Source organism: Ictalurus furcatus, chromosome 5 (genome assembly GCF_023375685.1).
Source record: "Ictalurus furcatus strain D&B chromosome 5, Billie_1.0, whole genome shotgun sequence".
In the NCBI taxonomy this organism is placed as follows: domain Eukaryota; kingdom Metazoa; phylum Chordata; class Actinopteri; order Siluriformes; family Ictaluridae; genus Ictalurus; species Ictalurus furcatus.
In genome coordinates, this window is record NC_071259.1 from 3,856,660 (window position 1) to 3,871,167 (window position 14,508).

At 38.1% G+C, this 14,508-nt stretch overlaps 2 protein-coding genes across 4 annotated transcripts in view; one reads left to right on the forward strand and one right to left on the reverse strand.

The window, feature by feature from the left end:
- Window positions 1-3,744, forward strand: part of bmp1a (bone morphogenetic protein 1a) — a 65,162-nt gene extending 61,418 nt beyond the window's left edge. For all 3 annotated transcript variants that reach the window (XM_053624282.1, XM_053624281.1, XM_053624283.1), the window contains exon 20: window positions 1,712-3,744. In XM_053624282.1, coding sequence (XP_053480257.1) covers window positions 1,712-1,849 — 138 coding nt within the window. In that variant the 3' untranslated portion in view covers window positions 1,850-3,744. The remainder of the gene's footprint in view (window positions 1-1,711) is intronic.
- Window positions 3,745-13,336: 9,592 nt separating this feature from the next.
- Window positions 13,337-14,508, reverse strand: part of disp3 (dispatched RND transporter family member 3) — a 45,122-nt gene continuing 43,950 nt past the window's right edge. Inside the window, exons 20-21 of the mRNA XM_053624280.1 lie at window positions 14,211-14,386; window positions 13,337-13,887 (exon numbers count right to left, since the gene is read on the reverse strand). Of these exons, the coding sequence (XP_053480255.1) occupies window positions 13,531-13,887; window positions 14,211-14,386 (533 nt within the window). The 3' untranslated portion in view covers window positions 13,337-13,530. The remainder of the gene's footprint in view (window positions 13,888-14,210; window positions 14,387-14,508) is intronic.

Sequence of the window (14,508 nt, forward strand, 5' to 3'; positions counted from 1 at the left end):
ACAGCAGTAAGAGGGGAAGGAGAAATGGGAGTTTGAACTCAATAGTCACCCAGCAGCTTGATATCATTTAGCCGGGCTTAATAATAAGGGCTGCTTTTGCTCGATAGACGCTGTCAAAGGCTGAAGGGTGACGGCAGTTTGTGCTGCACACTGAGGCCTGGAGCCATTAGGAAAATATGCTTCTTATCTAAAGAGTCGTTTGGCTAATGAGGTGTAGAAAGGTGTGGTAGGAAGAGCATCGATTCATTAGATACATATCCAGCAATCGCACTTCTTGCCGCTACTATGTGCTTAGTGTTAAAATGTAATAAGTCTAAATGATGTTTGATCTCAGTAAGCAGTTCAGCTGAAAGAATACTGGTATGTTGCTATACTGTAAAAAAACAACCCTTTGAAATGGTTATATTGTAAATATTCTTCATCATCATCGATCAGAGGTGTGAACTCGAGTCAGACTTTTTAAATAAAGAAAGAAAATGGTTATTAGCAATAAATAGAGTACTGTTGATGAACTTTTGAATTCTCGATTTTGATTGGTCGGTAGGTGGTGATTAATTTACTACATCAGCGGCTCGGAAAGTTGTTCCGGTTGCGAGGTTTATATTAATGCGCTCATTCGAATACACTGTTGTTTCTGTAGTTATAACGAATTCACAGGGACTCGTGCGACTTTAAGAAAAGCCTACGAAGTACATCAGCCATAAAATTAAAACCACCTGCCTAATATTGTGTAGGTTCCCCTTGCGCTGCCGTAACAGCTCTGATTGGTCGAGGTATAGTCTCCACAAGACCTCTGAAGGTGTGCTGTGGTATCTGGCACCAAGACGTTAGCAGCAGATCCTTTAAGTCCTATAAGATGTGAGGTGAGGCCTCCGTGGATCTGAACTTGTTTGTCCAGGACATCCCACAGACGCTGGATCGGATTGAGATCGGACGAATTTGGAGGCCGAGTCAACACCTTGAACTCTTTGTCATGTTCCTCATACCATTCCTGAACAATTTTTGCACTGCTGAAAGATGCCACTGCTATTAGGGAATACCGTTACCATGAAGAGGTGTACTTGGTCTGCAACAGTGTTCAGGTAGGTTGTACGTGTCAAAGTAACTTCCACATGAACGCCAGGACACAAGGTTTCCCAGCAGAACATTTCCCAGAGCATCACACTGCCTTCACCAGTTCACTGGGTGTCCTTCCTTGTACCACTTTTGGTAGGTACTAACCACTGTACTTATTCCATAATACAGTCCAATTAGCTTAAACAGCATTTAAGCTGGTGAAGTGATCACTCTGACTTCTTATAAGGTCTCGGGACTTGAATGTCAAGTCTGGAGACTTACTGGCTACTTACAAAAACAGTGGAAGGGATTCCAGCTAGGAAAGATTCTTTTAACAGGTCAAATTTAAACAATATTAGGAGTTATTACTAACCAATACTGGAATTGACAGAAATGTCATGATACATGAAGTGATTTTAATGATGCAGTATGAAGTAATATTAATGAAGTAATATTAATGACGATTTAGTGTTTTAATACTGCTAACAATTAACATATGATCTCATGTGATTTGAAAATGTGTAGTTTTGGGCTGAAAACCGTGATATTCTACCGTTATCCTGCTATGAAATTAGGGTAATTCTAACACTCCTGTGTATTTCTTTCTGTGTGTGTGTGTGTGTGTGCATGTGTGTGTGTGTGCACGTGCTCTCAGCCTCCTGAGGAGATTTACTCGGCCGGCGACTCCATCGTCATTAAATTCCGATCAGATGACACTATCAACAAGAAGGGCTTCCACGTGCGTTACACCAGTACCAAGTTCCAGGACACGCTGCACTCGCGGAAGAAGTGACCCCTAGTGGCCGGGAGGGGCCGTGCAGGGCCCAGGGGGAGGAGTCGAGGCGCCAGGCGGAGGGCGCAGCCCGTCGCTCGGAGCCCCCCGGCCGCCAATGCCAGCCGCAAGAACGATGCCAACCGCACCTCAGTAGCTCACAGGGGCTCTGGCGCCCCCTACTGACTGTGAGGAGTAAAGCCATTCCGCAGTAGACCTTGTTTTTACCTTTTTTATGATTATGATTAATGAATTGGGTGGGGGCGGAGTTTGGGGTTGGAAGAGGGAATTGTATTTGGATTAGAGGAATATTTGGGGTATAAAGGGGCCATCATGGATGGGATTGGGGGGGGGGGCATGAATAGAGGAGTGTAGATGATCAGTATTTGATCACCATTGGATTCGTGTGTTTTTTTTTTTTTTAGTTTGTTTTTTTTAATGAGCCGAAATGCAATTGCAACAAACACACATACCTATGCGCACACACACACACACACATCTACACACACACACATACACACACACACACACATACACACTGAGGGCCCGCAGGATCTCAAGCAGGATGATGAAGTATTCAGGTCTCATCGGGCCAGACAGCAACACCACAAATGGAGAAAGAAAAGATTGATGGATGAAAGAATTAAAGGGCGGATCGATGTTTGTTTTTTTTTCTTTCCCAGGGCATTATGGGAAACCCCCATCTTTTTCACACACACACATGTGCCCGGCTGGTTTCAAATCCACTACTTCAGTTACTCACCCTGTTTGTCAGACAGATGCATGTAACAACACGGGGGAAAAAACACCAAACGGGTCATTTTATGTGACTGCACAAACCTTTGTAATATTTTTTTTTTTCAGGAGGCTTTCTTCCATATTAGCGTTATCGAGGAAAGTTTAAAAAAAAAAAAAAAAAAAAAAAAAGACAGTTATCATATTAAAATATTAATAAATGAAATGTGGCCCATGTCTATTGGCTGTTAATTGCTTTTCCATAAAAATGCAAAAATTTGATTATTTTGACCTTAAATACACAATCAGTTTAGGCTTCTGTTAATGTGTTCCTGTCCCCAAATCACACTAGTAATTCAATATGCTGTGGGTGCTTTTATAGCAAGAGCAAATTATATTTCTCAAATGAGATTCAGTGCAAATAATTTATTTCAACTGTTGAAATTACATGCTACTCATGTCTCTCTCCTTCAATTACCTTCAACATCACACAGTTCTCCATCTTTGTTCCTAGAAAATATGCTGTACTCTCTGAAACATAATTTTTTAAAGCCTTAGTGTTTCCCATTAACATTCTCAATTTGCCTGTTCTGTACTTTCCACTACTTTTAAAAAAATATATATAAAATTCAGTATTTCAGTAATATGTAACACACATGGTTTAACGTACCCCCGAACATTTTTTATTTTATTTTTATTTTTTATTTTTTATTTTTAATGGCTAATTCCTCTTGGATGTCTTTTCTGATTACATAGATTGTTTCACAGTGCTAAATTAATTTGTTTTCCTTTTGAAAAATCTGTCAGTGCTTCTGTAAAATACTGATTTGGCAAGTATTATGTATGAACTCAGTTTGTGAATGTCATTAAATAATTAGAATAGGTAGAAGATGACACAGAAAATACTAGCTACAGTACAGAACCTGAATGCTAAACTAGCCAGCTAGCTAAGGTTGCTAATTTTACTGATCTATTTCGGCACATTTGGCTACTGTTAAATGAATCTTTGAGGGTATGACAGTGTAAATCAACTGACTGAAACTAGATCTCACTCTAGTCTACCTGAGGCAAATGCAAGCTAGTTTTATGCCAGTTACCAAGCCAGCTAGCTACTTTTACTAATGTTACTGGTATTTTTTCTCAGGTTTGGCTTCTGTTAAATAAATCTCTGAGAATCTGACCATGTGAATCAAGACTCAGATACTCAAACTTGATCTCACTTTTTCTCTACCTAAAGCAGATTTCTTGCAAATAACAAGCTAGCTAACTCTGCTAATGTTATTGATATGCCAGTGTAAATTAAGATACTGAAACTTGCCATCACTTGTGTCTACCTGAGGCAAGTTTTTGCTAGTTTCCTAGCGGTTAACTAGCTGGCTAGCTACATTAGCTAATGAACCTGACATATTTTGGCAGGTTAGCCTACAGTTATACCTGTGAGAATATGACTATGTAAATCAAGACCCAGATGCTGAAACTTGATCTCACTCGTGTCTACCTGAGACAAATATGAGCTAGTTTTCTTGCTGTTAGCTAGCCATCTAGCTAACTTGTCTAACATTGCACAAATGTTTTAGCTACTGTTAAATCCGTTCTTGAGTACGTGACAATGTAACACAAGACATCGATACTGAAACGTGATCTCACTGGTGCATCTATGACCAATGTGAGCTAGTTTTCTAGCAGTATTAACTAGTCATCTATGTATCTCCGCTAATGTTACTCATGTATTTTGGTAGGTTTTGTTCCTGTTAAATGAATCTTTTTTGAGTATGACGACGTAAATTAAGACTCTGATACTGAAGACTACCTGAGACAAGGGCGAGCTAATTTCCTTAGAGTTTCCTGAGAATTGAAAACACATTAAACAATTTATTATGCTACATAGTTGTTCGGGGGTACTTTAAATGTATGTGGTGGAGCTGAGCTGGATTCAGATAGACTGTTCGCGTATGATGGTCCATTGAAGTGAATTGAGGTGTGGATATAGGAGTTATAGGAGTTTTGTCTCCTACAAGTCCTCAGTTGCCTTTGAAGTGTTTTTTTTGTTTTGTTTTGTTTTGTTTTTTGGGTAATACCTCAGGCTTCAGATTTTTTTTAATTGTTCTTAAACTGGTGTCTAGGCCCATCTTTGTCCAACAACTAAAATATATCAACTTGGACCAACGTAGTACCTCAGAGTGGTGCTTCTGCAAAAATGAGCCTAGTCAGTTTTATAGGTTTAGCTTAGTGTGTATTGTTTCCATATAGTCTTGAGCATCAAATGGAGTACTGTTGTCAACAGTACTAAGTCGATTTATTGATATTAAAAGCATTTTATATATATATATATATATATATATATATATATATATATATATATATAGCTCAGTATGATTTGTATGGTTCTAAGATACACAGCATGTTGAATGTTACTGAGGGCAGTTGGTGGGCATTTTAAGACTCAGTCCTTGTTGCTTCCCCTCTTTGCAGTATTGATTCATATGGCAGGCAGTTGCTACAAAATGTAGCTCGCCATCCTCCGATATTGGTACATGTGTACCAGCTGTCCTTTCCTTCTCTCACTCATTCCAATCTTGTGTTTTCCAGTTACCTAATCTCAGTGTAATTTGTCCGAGCCCTTTTCTGGGGCAGAAGCTGAATACAAGGCCTGTCAGGCTGGTTAAGGTGTGTGTAGGTGTGTGTGCACTTGTGTGTGAGAAGGTACGCAGACCTTGCCTAATTGGTCGGGAGCATGCCAGCCTGAGACTGAGCCTCCCTCTGAATTATTTACCAGCCATCACTTTTTTTTTTTTTTTTTTTTTTTCCTCCTGCAGAAATCCTTTAGAAGGCTCCTGGCAAATGTACTTTCATCTCATGCTATGATCTTATTTCGCTCCATCTCTGTGTGTCACATCTTCCGAACTCTTTGAGTCTCAGGTTCAGTCTTTATTCTTCCTCTGACTCACTTTGGGACCTGCTTGATTCCATATACTTGACAGTCACCCCTTGGGCGAACTGGTACTTCGGTTGAAGAGGTGAACAGCTTTTCAAAAGAAAAGTCATACAGTATGAAAAGTAACGACGAAAAGGAAATTGAATAAAAGTGCTACTTCCCTCACCTTGTATACAGACCGTTCTGATCACTGCTTTTGTACCGATGCGACGTTGGTTCCCTGAACGTCAAGCAACAGTCTGATGCACACTGACTTACCAAATCTGTTGGAAGTTTTCACCATGATGCATTTGTATTAAATGTTTTATTCTAGTTAGCGTTTTGGTTTTAGTGGTGGAACACTTCTGCTAATGCCCACCGTAACATTGTGGCTACAGTAGAATTTATAATTGACCACAAATAGTGTTTCTAATGTCTCTTGATTTTTGTAGATAATTCATAATCTGATGCAAACAGATGTGTTGTAGCGAGTACTTAATCCGACGTGGATGAATAAGCCACGTGGCTCAGATCTGTCTACTTTAACACATGTACGGTTGATCTAGTTGCCCTAATTGATCAACATCACTTATCAAATATGGGATTATGTTTATGCCTTTCATTATATGTATGTATGTAAATATGTTTGATTGTTGTATTCCGAGTACACTAAACCATAATAACCTGTTGAGAAATAAGGCTTTGTGTAATTGCACAGACATGATGCAATTTATTTATATTGTATAGCTGATTATGGCTGATGTATTTTGCACATAGTATTAACAAGTGCATCTATTTCATAAAGTGTTATTTTCATTTCATTAAATGCCTCATTACATTTTCTTGATATTGAAACCTAAAACTGACTTCTTAAACTCTAAAAGAATCAACGGTCGAATCATGTAATATAATTATGTAATGTATATTGCAACTGCTAGTTACTGTAGATGGTGATTATCATTTAAATTTCTTATGTCGTAAGGAATAAAACACTTGGGGACGTGCTGTTCTAGGGGGTAAAAACAACAACAACAACAACAACAACAGGGTGGCTTGGTATGAAGTGGATTTACTGATACCACCCTGAACATTGATTTCCTATAACGGCACATCCCGAAATGTTTAATCCTTCTTATACCACATCAACTTGCCAACACTAAGAATGTTTTATTTACTAAACAACATCTCATACTTTCTATCCATTTATACTTACATTTAATGTTATAGCAGTTTTTATGTTATAGCATTTTTTTCTCTCTCTCTCTATCTCTATCTCTTAACGGTAAAAAATAAAATAATTCAGCTTGTAATCTTAGCTAGAAAGTGCAAAACCCTTTGTTCTGAAGACTTTCCTGTGTCAGACGTTTTGGACCCGCGGACACTGGAGACTCCTCCAAAAAAATATGAAAGAAATGTCTCTATGCAGAAACCTCACTATATCAACAATTACATGTTTATAACCTGGTCACCTGGAAGACCATCCATAAAAGTTCCCGTGTAAGTTGTTACTCTAGAAATTATATTGCAATCGAATGAGAGCATTAATATAAAATATATATAATATAAACCTTGCAGACGACAATACTTCGAGAGCTGCTAATACACCGAATTAATCAAGACTGACCAATCGGTATCAGGAAATGAACAGAGCTGTGGTCTAAAACTTCATATCTGTTCTTAGATACTTGTTACATTATTACTTACACCGTTGTTTTTGTGATTGTTGCGGACAAACCGGCTCGCTTTTGCTGCAGCTTTTTTCAACATTTGCTTCTTTTGAGTTTTTTTTGTGTGTTTTTTTTTTTGCGGAAAACTACATGGATTCGCGAAATTGCAATTGCACGAATTGCAATTTCTCATTGGCTGATGACGTCACATCATGCATCTTGGCCCAAATCTACAGAAAATATGTGGTAATTTCGAAAAATTGCAAGTTCCTCCAAATATTGTGGAGTTCTTGCATTAATTTCTGTGATTGCAAGATCCTGGAAGGGCTGGATTGAGGGTTCTTCTTGTGACAGGAACACAATTTTACAGGAATTTACATTCAGTTTAACACCAGTTCAGTCCTTACAACAGCAGGTAAAGTGGTGGTATACTGCAAATAATAATAGAACTAAATCTCAATTGTTAGTTCAGTACATTTTGGATTTTTTTAACATTTACAACTTTTGGCAGACGCCTTTATCCATAGTGACTTACATCAGACAGGATCCATACTGTCAGTGTTAAGTTGCATAGTTTGAGTATTTGACTTATTTTTCAAACTGGAGAAAAAAAAATAGATCGAGGAAGCGAGTTTCACATCTTTCTTCCATGATCACAAGCAAACAAAGAACCCAGAAATTAAACTGCCTTTCCATGCAGTGAGTCAAGCAGCCATGTTGTATTTAGACCAAACAGCTGGTCTCGGAAAATAAGACACACAAACTAAAACCACTGCATCTTAATGGCTCAAAAATGTGGTGCTCTATATCTTTTTCTTTTGTTTGAAGTATACCACAAGCTTTATATTGCAATCCATCTCCAAACACACATGGACCAATCCTAAATTCATGGTTTGTACAGTGCTGCTTACTGAAACCCAAACATACACTACGATTTGAGCTCGATTTTTAATCCTGACTGGGGTCGGGTGTCGTTTGAGGTCTGATTGAGCTGTTGGATGATTAGATTAACTATGAATTTTTGATTGTTCAAAGGTTTGGTTACCAACCATCGTCGACATGATCACAAACTGATTAACATCAACAAACTGGTGCAAAAAGAACATTTGGAATAAACCAAGTGAACAGAGGTCAGGTTGGTTGAACATGATGCAGTATTTCGTGAGCTCAGTGTCCTAAGGTTACAAACTGTAAAAAAAATAAATAAATAAATGAATAAATAATAATAATAAATAAAAAAAATGGTCACCTAAGCAAGTGAAAATATCTTCAATATAGTCAGATTTGTCTAGTTAAAAGATTACATACAGTGCTAAGATTATTAAACTTAGAAATAAATGCTAAAAATGACGAATAAATGATTTGCCAAAAGAACAGATTCAAGCTTGGAATTAGTAAGAATGTCTAGAAATAGGTTTAATAATCTTACATTTGGATTTGCGTGATCTTATAATACGAAATTCTACATAAATCTGACTATATTCAAGATAGTTTCACTTGCTTTTGTTTCCTTGTATTTGGCATTTGGGTATAAAAAAAAAAACCCACATTATTTATTTATTTATTTATTTATATTATAATTATTTATTTTAATAAAATTAAATGAAAAGCTCTATCTCCATACATACAGATTAACTTAATTTTTTATAATGTTCTATCTGTCAGCCAATCACCACCTACAAATGGAAAAAAGGATGAACACGACATAGGTTGCCTTTCCAGTATAATCAGGGACTGAAGGTGAGCTAGTAGACGTGGAAAAAACGTTTGTGTTTTAATGCATTTTAATATTACTAAATGCCTTACAATAAAATTCCAAGGTAAAATATCTTGTTTAGGAACAGTGTTAGTTTTTAAAAATGGAAATATCTTGCATCTTGGAGAACACAGAGAAAAATAAAAACCTACTGAAAAGCATTTATGATTACAATATAATCTGGTCTCGCTCGGAACATGCTCAAAATTTGCCGAAATATACCATTTGTTAGTTATTCAAGACGATTAAAAGATTATCTTAGTAAATACCTGCTAGACAGAACCTTATAGCACCAAACTGTACATCAGGGGTCTTATCCACAAAGGGCCAGTGTTGCTGCAGGCTTTCGTTCCAACCAGGCAGGAGTCACACCTGATTCTACTCGTTTAATCAGTTCATCTTGATCTCCAATCAACTATGAAGTGTGCCTCCAATTTGGCTGGAATAAAAGCCTGCTGCTACACCAGCCCTTTGTGGATAAGATTGAAGACCCCTGCTGTATGTGATATTACAGAATAATAATGATCTATCGCTGGTCACTCTTCGAAAATCCACTTTCTAAATGTCTCAGATGAATCGAATTTCTCAATGTAAATTTGAAGTAACCTTAAAGTGTAGGTCTTGATGAAAGATAAATTTCAGAGTTCAGAAGAGTTTTGGAATCATATGTTAACAAATAACAAGTCTTACACTGCCTCCTGGGTCCAACTGACCCAAGCTGATCCACACTAAATGGAACGAATTTCTAATGAGGGCATGTAGTTTATTTTGGTTTTTATATGGGTTAAATAATAATAATAATAATAATAATAATAATAATAATAATAATAGAAAAAAACAGGATTAAACAACATTTTCTGGTCATTTTAATAGTGCTTCCTTTGTGGCCATATATGGCAGACGTTAGCCTGAATCCATCCATCCATCTTCTATACCGCTTATCCTTTTCAGGGTCACAGGAAACCTGGAGCCTATCCCAGGGAGCATTGGGCACAAGGCGGGGTACACCCTAGACGGGGTGCCAATCCATCACATAGGACATTCACACACTACGGACACACCAATCAGCCTACCATGCATGTCTTTGGACTGGGGGAGGAAACCCCCGCAGCATGGGGAGAACATGCAAACTCCGCGCACACACAGGGCCACGGTGGGAATTGAATCCCCACCCCTGGAGGTGTGAGGCGAACGTGCTAACCACTAAGCCACCCATGTTCAGTGGTATTTTTTATTTTTTTTTGTAAATGTATTTTATGTAAAAACATGCACTTTGAAGCGACTGTACGAAAATTCCTCCAGCAAATCCTCACACTGGGCTAAAATCATTTTAGTGCCGCATCATTGGAGCATCTATTATACACGACCCGCGTGATGAATTTTTAATGGTGATCTTTGGACTCGGGCATTAATTATTAACCAGAATTGATGGGGACATCCAAATAAAGTCTAGTAAGAGCTTTATTCAAAATGAAGGTGACGGAAGAGAGACTAAGATTTTAATTTTCAATCAAATTATTGAATGAATAGCACTGAAATATATTACTTCAGAAGCCAAACATCTATATTTTTGTTTGGGATTAACCTCCTTGAAATTCAAAGTAGATTTATTTTAATTTTCGGAGATTCACTAGTTAAATTCAGTTTTGCTGTAGTTAAATTCCCTTTGGAAATAGAACGAGAGATTGGCAATAAGTTGATTGGATTCCAGTTTTAATTGCTTTTAACTATCTGTGGGTATCCTGGATGGATGGATGGATGGATGAAAGCGGAGGTGGATGGGCTGCCACCTAAATTTGACTGGATCGAGCAACCTGAATGCATTTTTTAAATTTCTGAAAACTGAACTGAAACTACTTTATATTTCAAGGAGGCTAATTCAAAAGAGAGAAATCCAAATGTGTGGTTTTCAAAGTAATATACTGCATTTCAATGCTATGAGTTCAGTGACATTTCAATTTCAGTGTTACGTATTCAGTGGCTGTAGATTCTCTATTTGGTTTCAGTTCGGCTATTTTATTATACAGCCTGTGCTTTAAATAGAGTTCATTCCTTAACTAGACTAAATGCATGAACATGAATGTATCAATATGTCCATGAGGGGTTGCAAGATTGCTACTACAATTTTTACTAGTCGACCAGTAATAATTTGTTTTGTTTTAAAAAAAAAACAAAAAAAAAACTGGCTGACTTTGTGTCTACAGTCTACAAATAAAATTTCCAGCTTCAATGCTTTTTTAAATTTTATTTATTTATTTATTTATTTATTTAAGTCTGATCTGACTCTAAACTAGCTGAGTGAGTTTAGATGATGTGCAATCCGTGGCTCTGAAACCGCAGTGCTGGCCATGACGGAATTCACCCACAGTGAACAAATTTTTATTAAAATTTTATTAAGGATTGAAAGACAACAAAAATAACTGCAGGACGAATTCGTTTGGGAGTGTGCGCTGGAGTGCAGTTCATGCAAAGAGATATCAAAGAGTTAAGGGGATATCAAAGGTGGGGGGGGGACTTTAAAATTGGATTTGTCTAGTTTTTCAGACTAATATTTACAGTATATTTAGCCTTGCTATTTTTTCCACTGACCTGACTAGCCTCCAGCTCCCCACAGAGGCAACTACTGAACGGATCAGTCGACTAGCCTATGCAACCCCTAATGTGCATATAAGGTCAAGTTGAGGGTCAAGGCTGCAACAGTGGCGCTCTCATATCCCAGAGAGAACCACTAAGCTACCACTTGCTTAACCTTGGTCATGTTATTTCCTTTTCTTCTTCTTCTTTTTTTTTTTTATCAAGAAGTTAAACATAAAAAAGGACTCATCCCATATTTTCTGTGTCAGTAACAACCAACAGCCCTATAAAAAAAATTCCACCTTTGTAAAGAGATGTTCTTTGTGATGGAGTACATTGTGAAATCAAATCTCTAAAACTGGGACAGGTGAAAAAAGGGGTCAAGGCATTCGGGGCAGGCTGTTTGCACGTACGTTTCAAAGACACATACTTCACAAACTACAAAAAGACTGTAAATGCCCTCAAGGTGAGTGTATTGATTTGATGTACGAGAACCAATAGCACAGCATTTATACAACACATTGTATAAATAGTGTTTTTTTTTTTTTCTTTTTTTTTTAAAAGGAGCAATTCAACGGAAACATCTCAACGACTCAAGTACAGATTTACAGTGATATAAAACCATTAGAACAGCATGTTGGTCAGTTTCACAAAACAAATCATTATACAAAATTCTTATGTGGTTTGTACTTGAAAACACAACTCCTAACCTATCGATGGTTACACAGTACCATCAACTGACTAGATTTGAAAAGGTTTTATTTTGTTTTTATTTATAAGAACACCGTCGTCAATGCTAAAGCTCCAGAGCAGAGCTGCGTTAGAATGACATTGTGTAAATAATATTTTAGAAGTCAAACTTTTCTTCAGCTATCCTTTAGGATGGATTTACAAGACTCGATATTGATACTTGGACAGGTTCCTTGTTTTTTTTTCTTCTCCTTCTTTTTTTTTTTAATAACCTGAGGTAGGCGGCATATCCACGATCTTCCTAGACCATCTTTTTGATTTTTACTCATTAAAACAGATACAAATTCAAAGGAAAAACCATTCTGGTTTTTCTACTTGAGGAGTTCTTTAATAACAGATTCGTTTAACTGACTGTATGAGCTTGTACGTTCGTCTTCCGCACATTCGCGGCTGACACTTAAAGGAAAAGTCCACCCTGAAACACATTACAAATGTTTACATTGAAATATTTGTGATGTGCTTAGTGATTGTCGTGCTAGTTTGTTGGTTGGTGCTGTATTTTCGTTATTCCTGTGAGAAGATAGCGAGTGTGACGTCACATTGGGACATTGCCAGCACAGTAACGATGATTTCAGCAATCTCAAACGTATGGGATAATGGCCTGATATCGGTATTAGCGCCTAAAAAGAGCTTCTTTTCTCACTTTCACATTTTCCAGTGATGCTCAATGTCGTATTAATGAGAAATCTAACATAAAGGTAATGGAAACTGTTGGACTCAAAGACCCAGAATACAAAGCAGCGATACGAATGAGTTGTGACTCGGCTAGTTAGCGCTCTATGAGATGACGAGTACAATGCTGCTGCTGGATTTCATTAGCATGAAAGGTAAAGCTGCTCTGTTTGAATAGAGCGTACAGGTGAGGAGTTGAGAGCGCTGGACAGACTAAAGGGCTAAAGCTGTGCTACATTTGCTCTCTTTAGATAGAGATGAAGCGAGGACTAAATCCCACTGGCACCACTATCCGCGAGTAGTCAAACAGCATTGTGGGTAATGTAGGTGACCGTTAATCAAAGTGAAAACAGAACACTGTCGATGAGAGATGCTTAAACTAAACAAGAAAAAAATGCAGATTATAAATAATAATAATAATATGCAAGTCATTCATGGCGGAGCTTTCCTTTAAGATGTCCCACGAGGACCGCCCTTTTAATTGTAACATAGTAGTACAGTATCATGTATACAGTATCATGTACATCCTAATAATTTACACACCAAGTACATTCAGTTGCTGTGTCACTACACAACAATTCTGTTTTAATTCATTTGGACTCTTCAGTCTTTTTCAGATCAGCAGACATCTGGTCTAAGTAATAAGTGAGCTCCAGCTAGTGGGCATCAGCTGTGATCCAGTCCACCAGAACAGACACCCTGAGAGCCCCACCCCAAGAACCACCAGGCTGGCTTTGAGAACCGCTCGGGGTGGCCGAGTGAAGTGTGAAGGCCCCATTGTGGCTAGTAGGGCTGTGGTCACGACGAGGGTGAATAATATTGAGATGGCAGTGTTAATAGCCACAATCTGGCCAAACTTTGAAAAAGGCATAATCGTGCAGAAAAACAATGGCACAGTGGATATCACAGTCGTGATTGCGCTGGATACTATGGCAACTCCAACATGATTGACAGCTTCCAGTGTTCGCCGCTGACGCTCGGTCGATGGGTCCTGTGAGGCACAGAAATGCACAAAAAGCCTAAGAGGTGCTGGGGTTAAGTGTTAAACTCTTGTCTTGGCTTGAAATTATTCTTGTGTAAATGTAGCCAAATGTTTAGTTCGTGTAATCCCAAGAAAACTGCAATCCGATATTGTAGTCATGTCATAATGAAAATATCTACAAGTCCTCAGTGTATTCAGACTCTTTTAACATGAAACCCATTATGGTTTTAGCCATAATACAGAGAATAGCAGAACAAGGTATGAATCTACTATGAATGGATTTATGTTTTCCAGCTCACAAAGAGATGTGAATGTCTGTTTGGAGCCCATACCGTGCTGTGACTGACAGTCCCCATGTTTTCTGTGTCTCCAGCGAGCAGGAAGCCCTCAACCAGGTGCAGACAGTAATCCACTGACGAGCCAACTAAGATGGAGAGAGAGATTGCCTCCACCGCACCCATCTCCCAACCCAACCAGTACATCACTGCCACCACCATACACACCACACCTGAACATGGGCAGAACGAATACAGATACATCACTCTTATCTTCAGTCCATCTCACGTAGCACCAAGAATTCATTTAACTGGCCAGGCAAGATATAATACACAGTGCATACACACATCATAT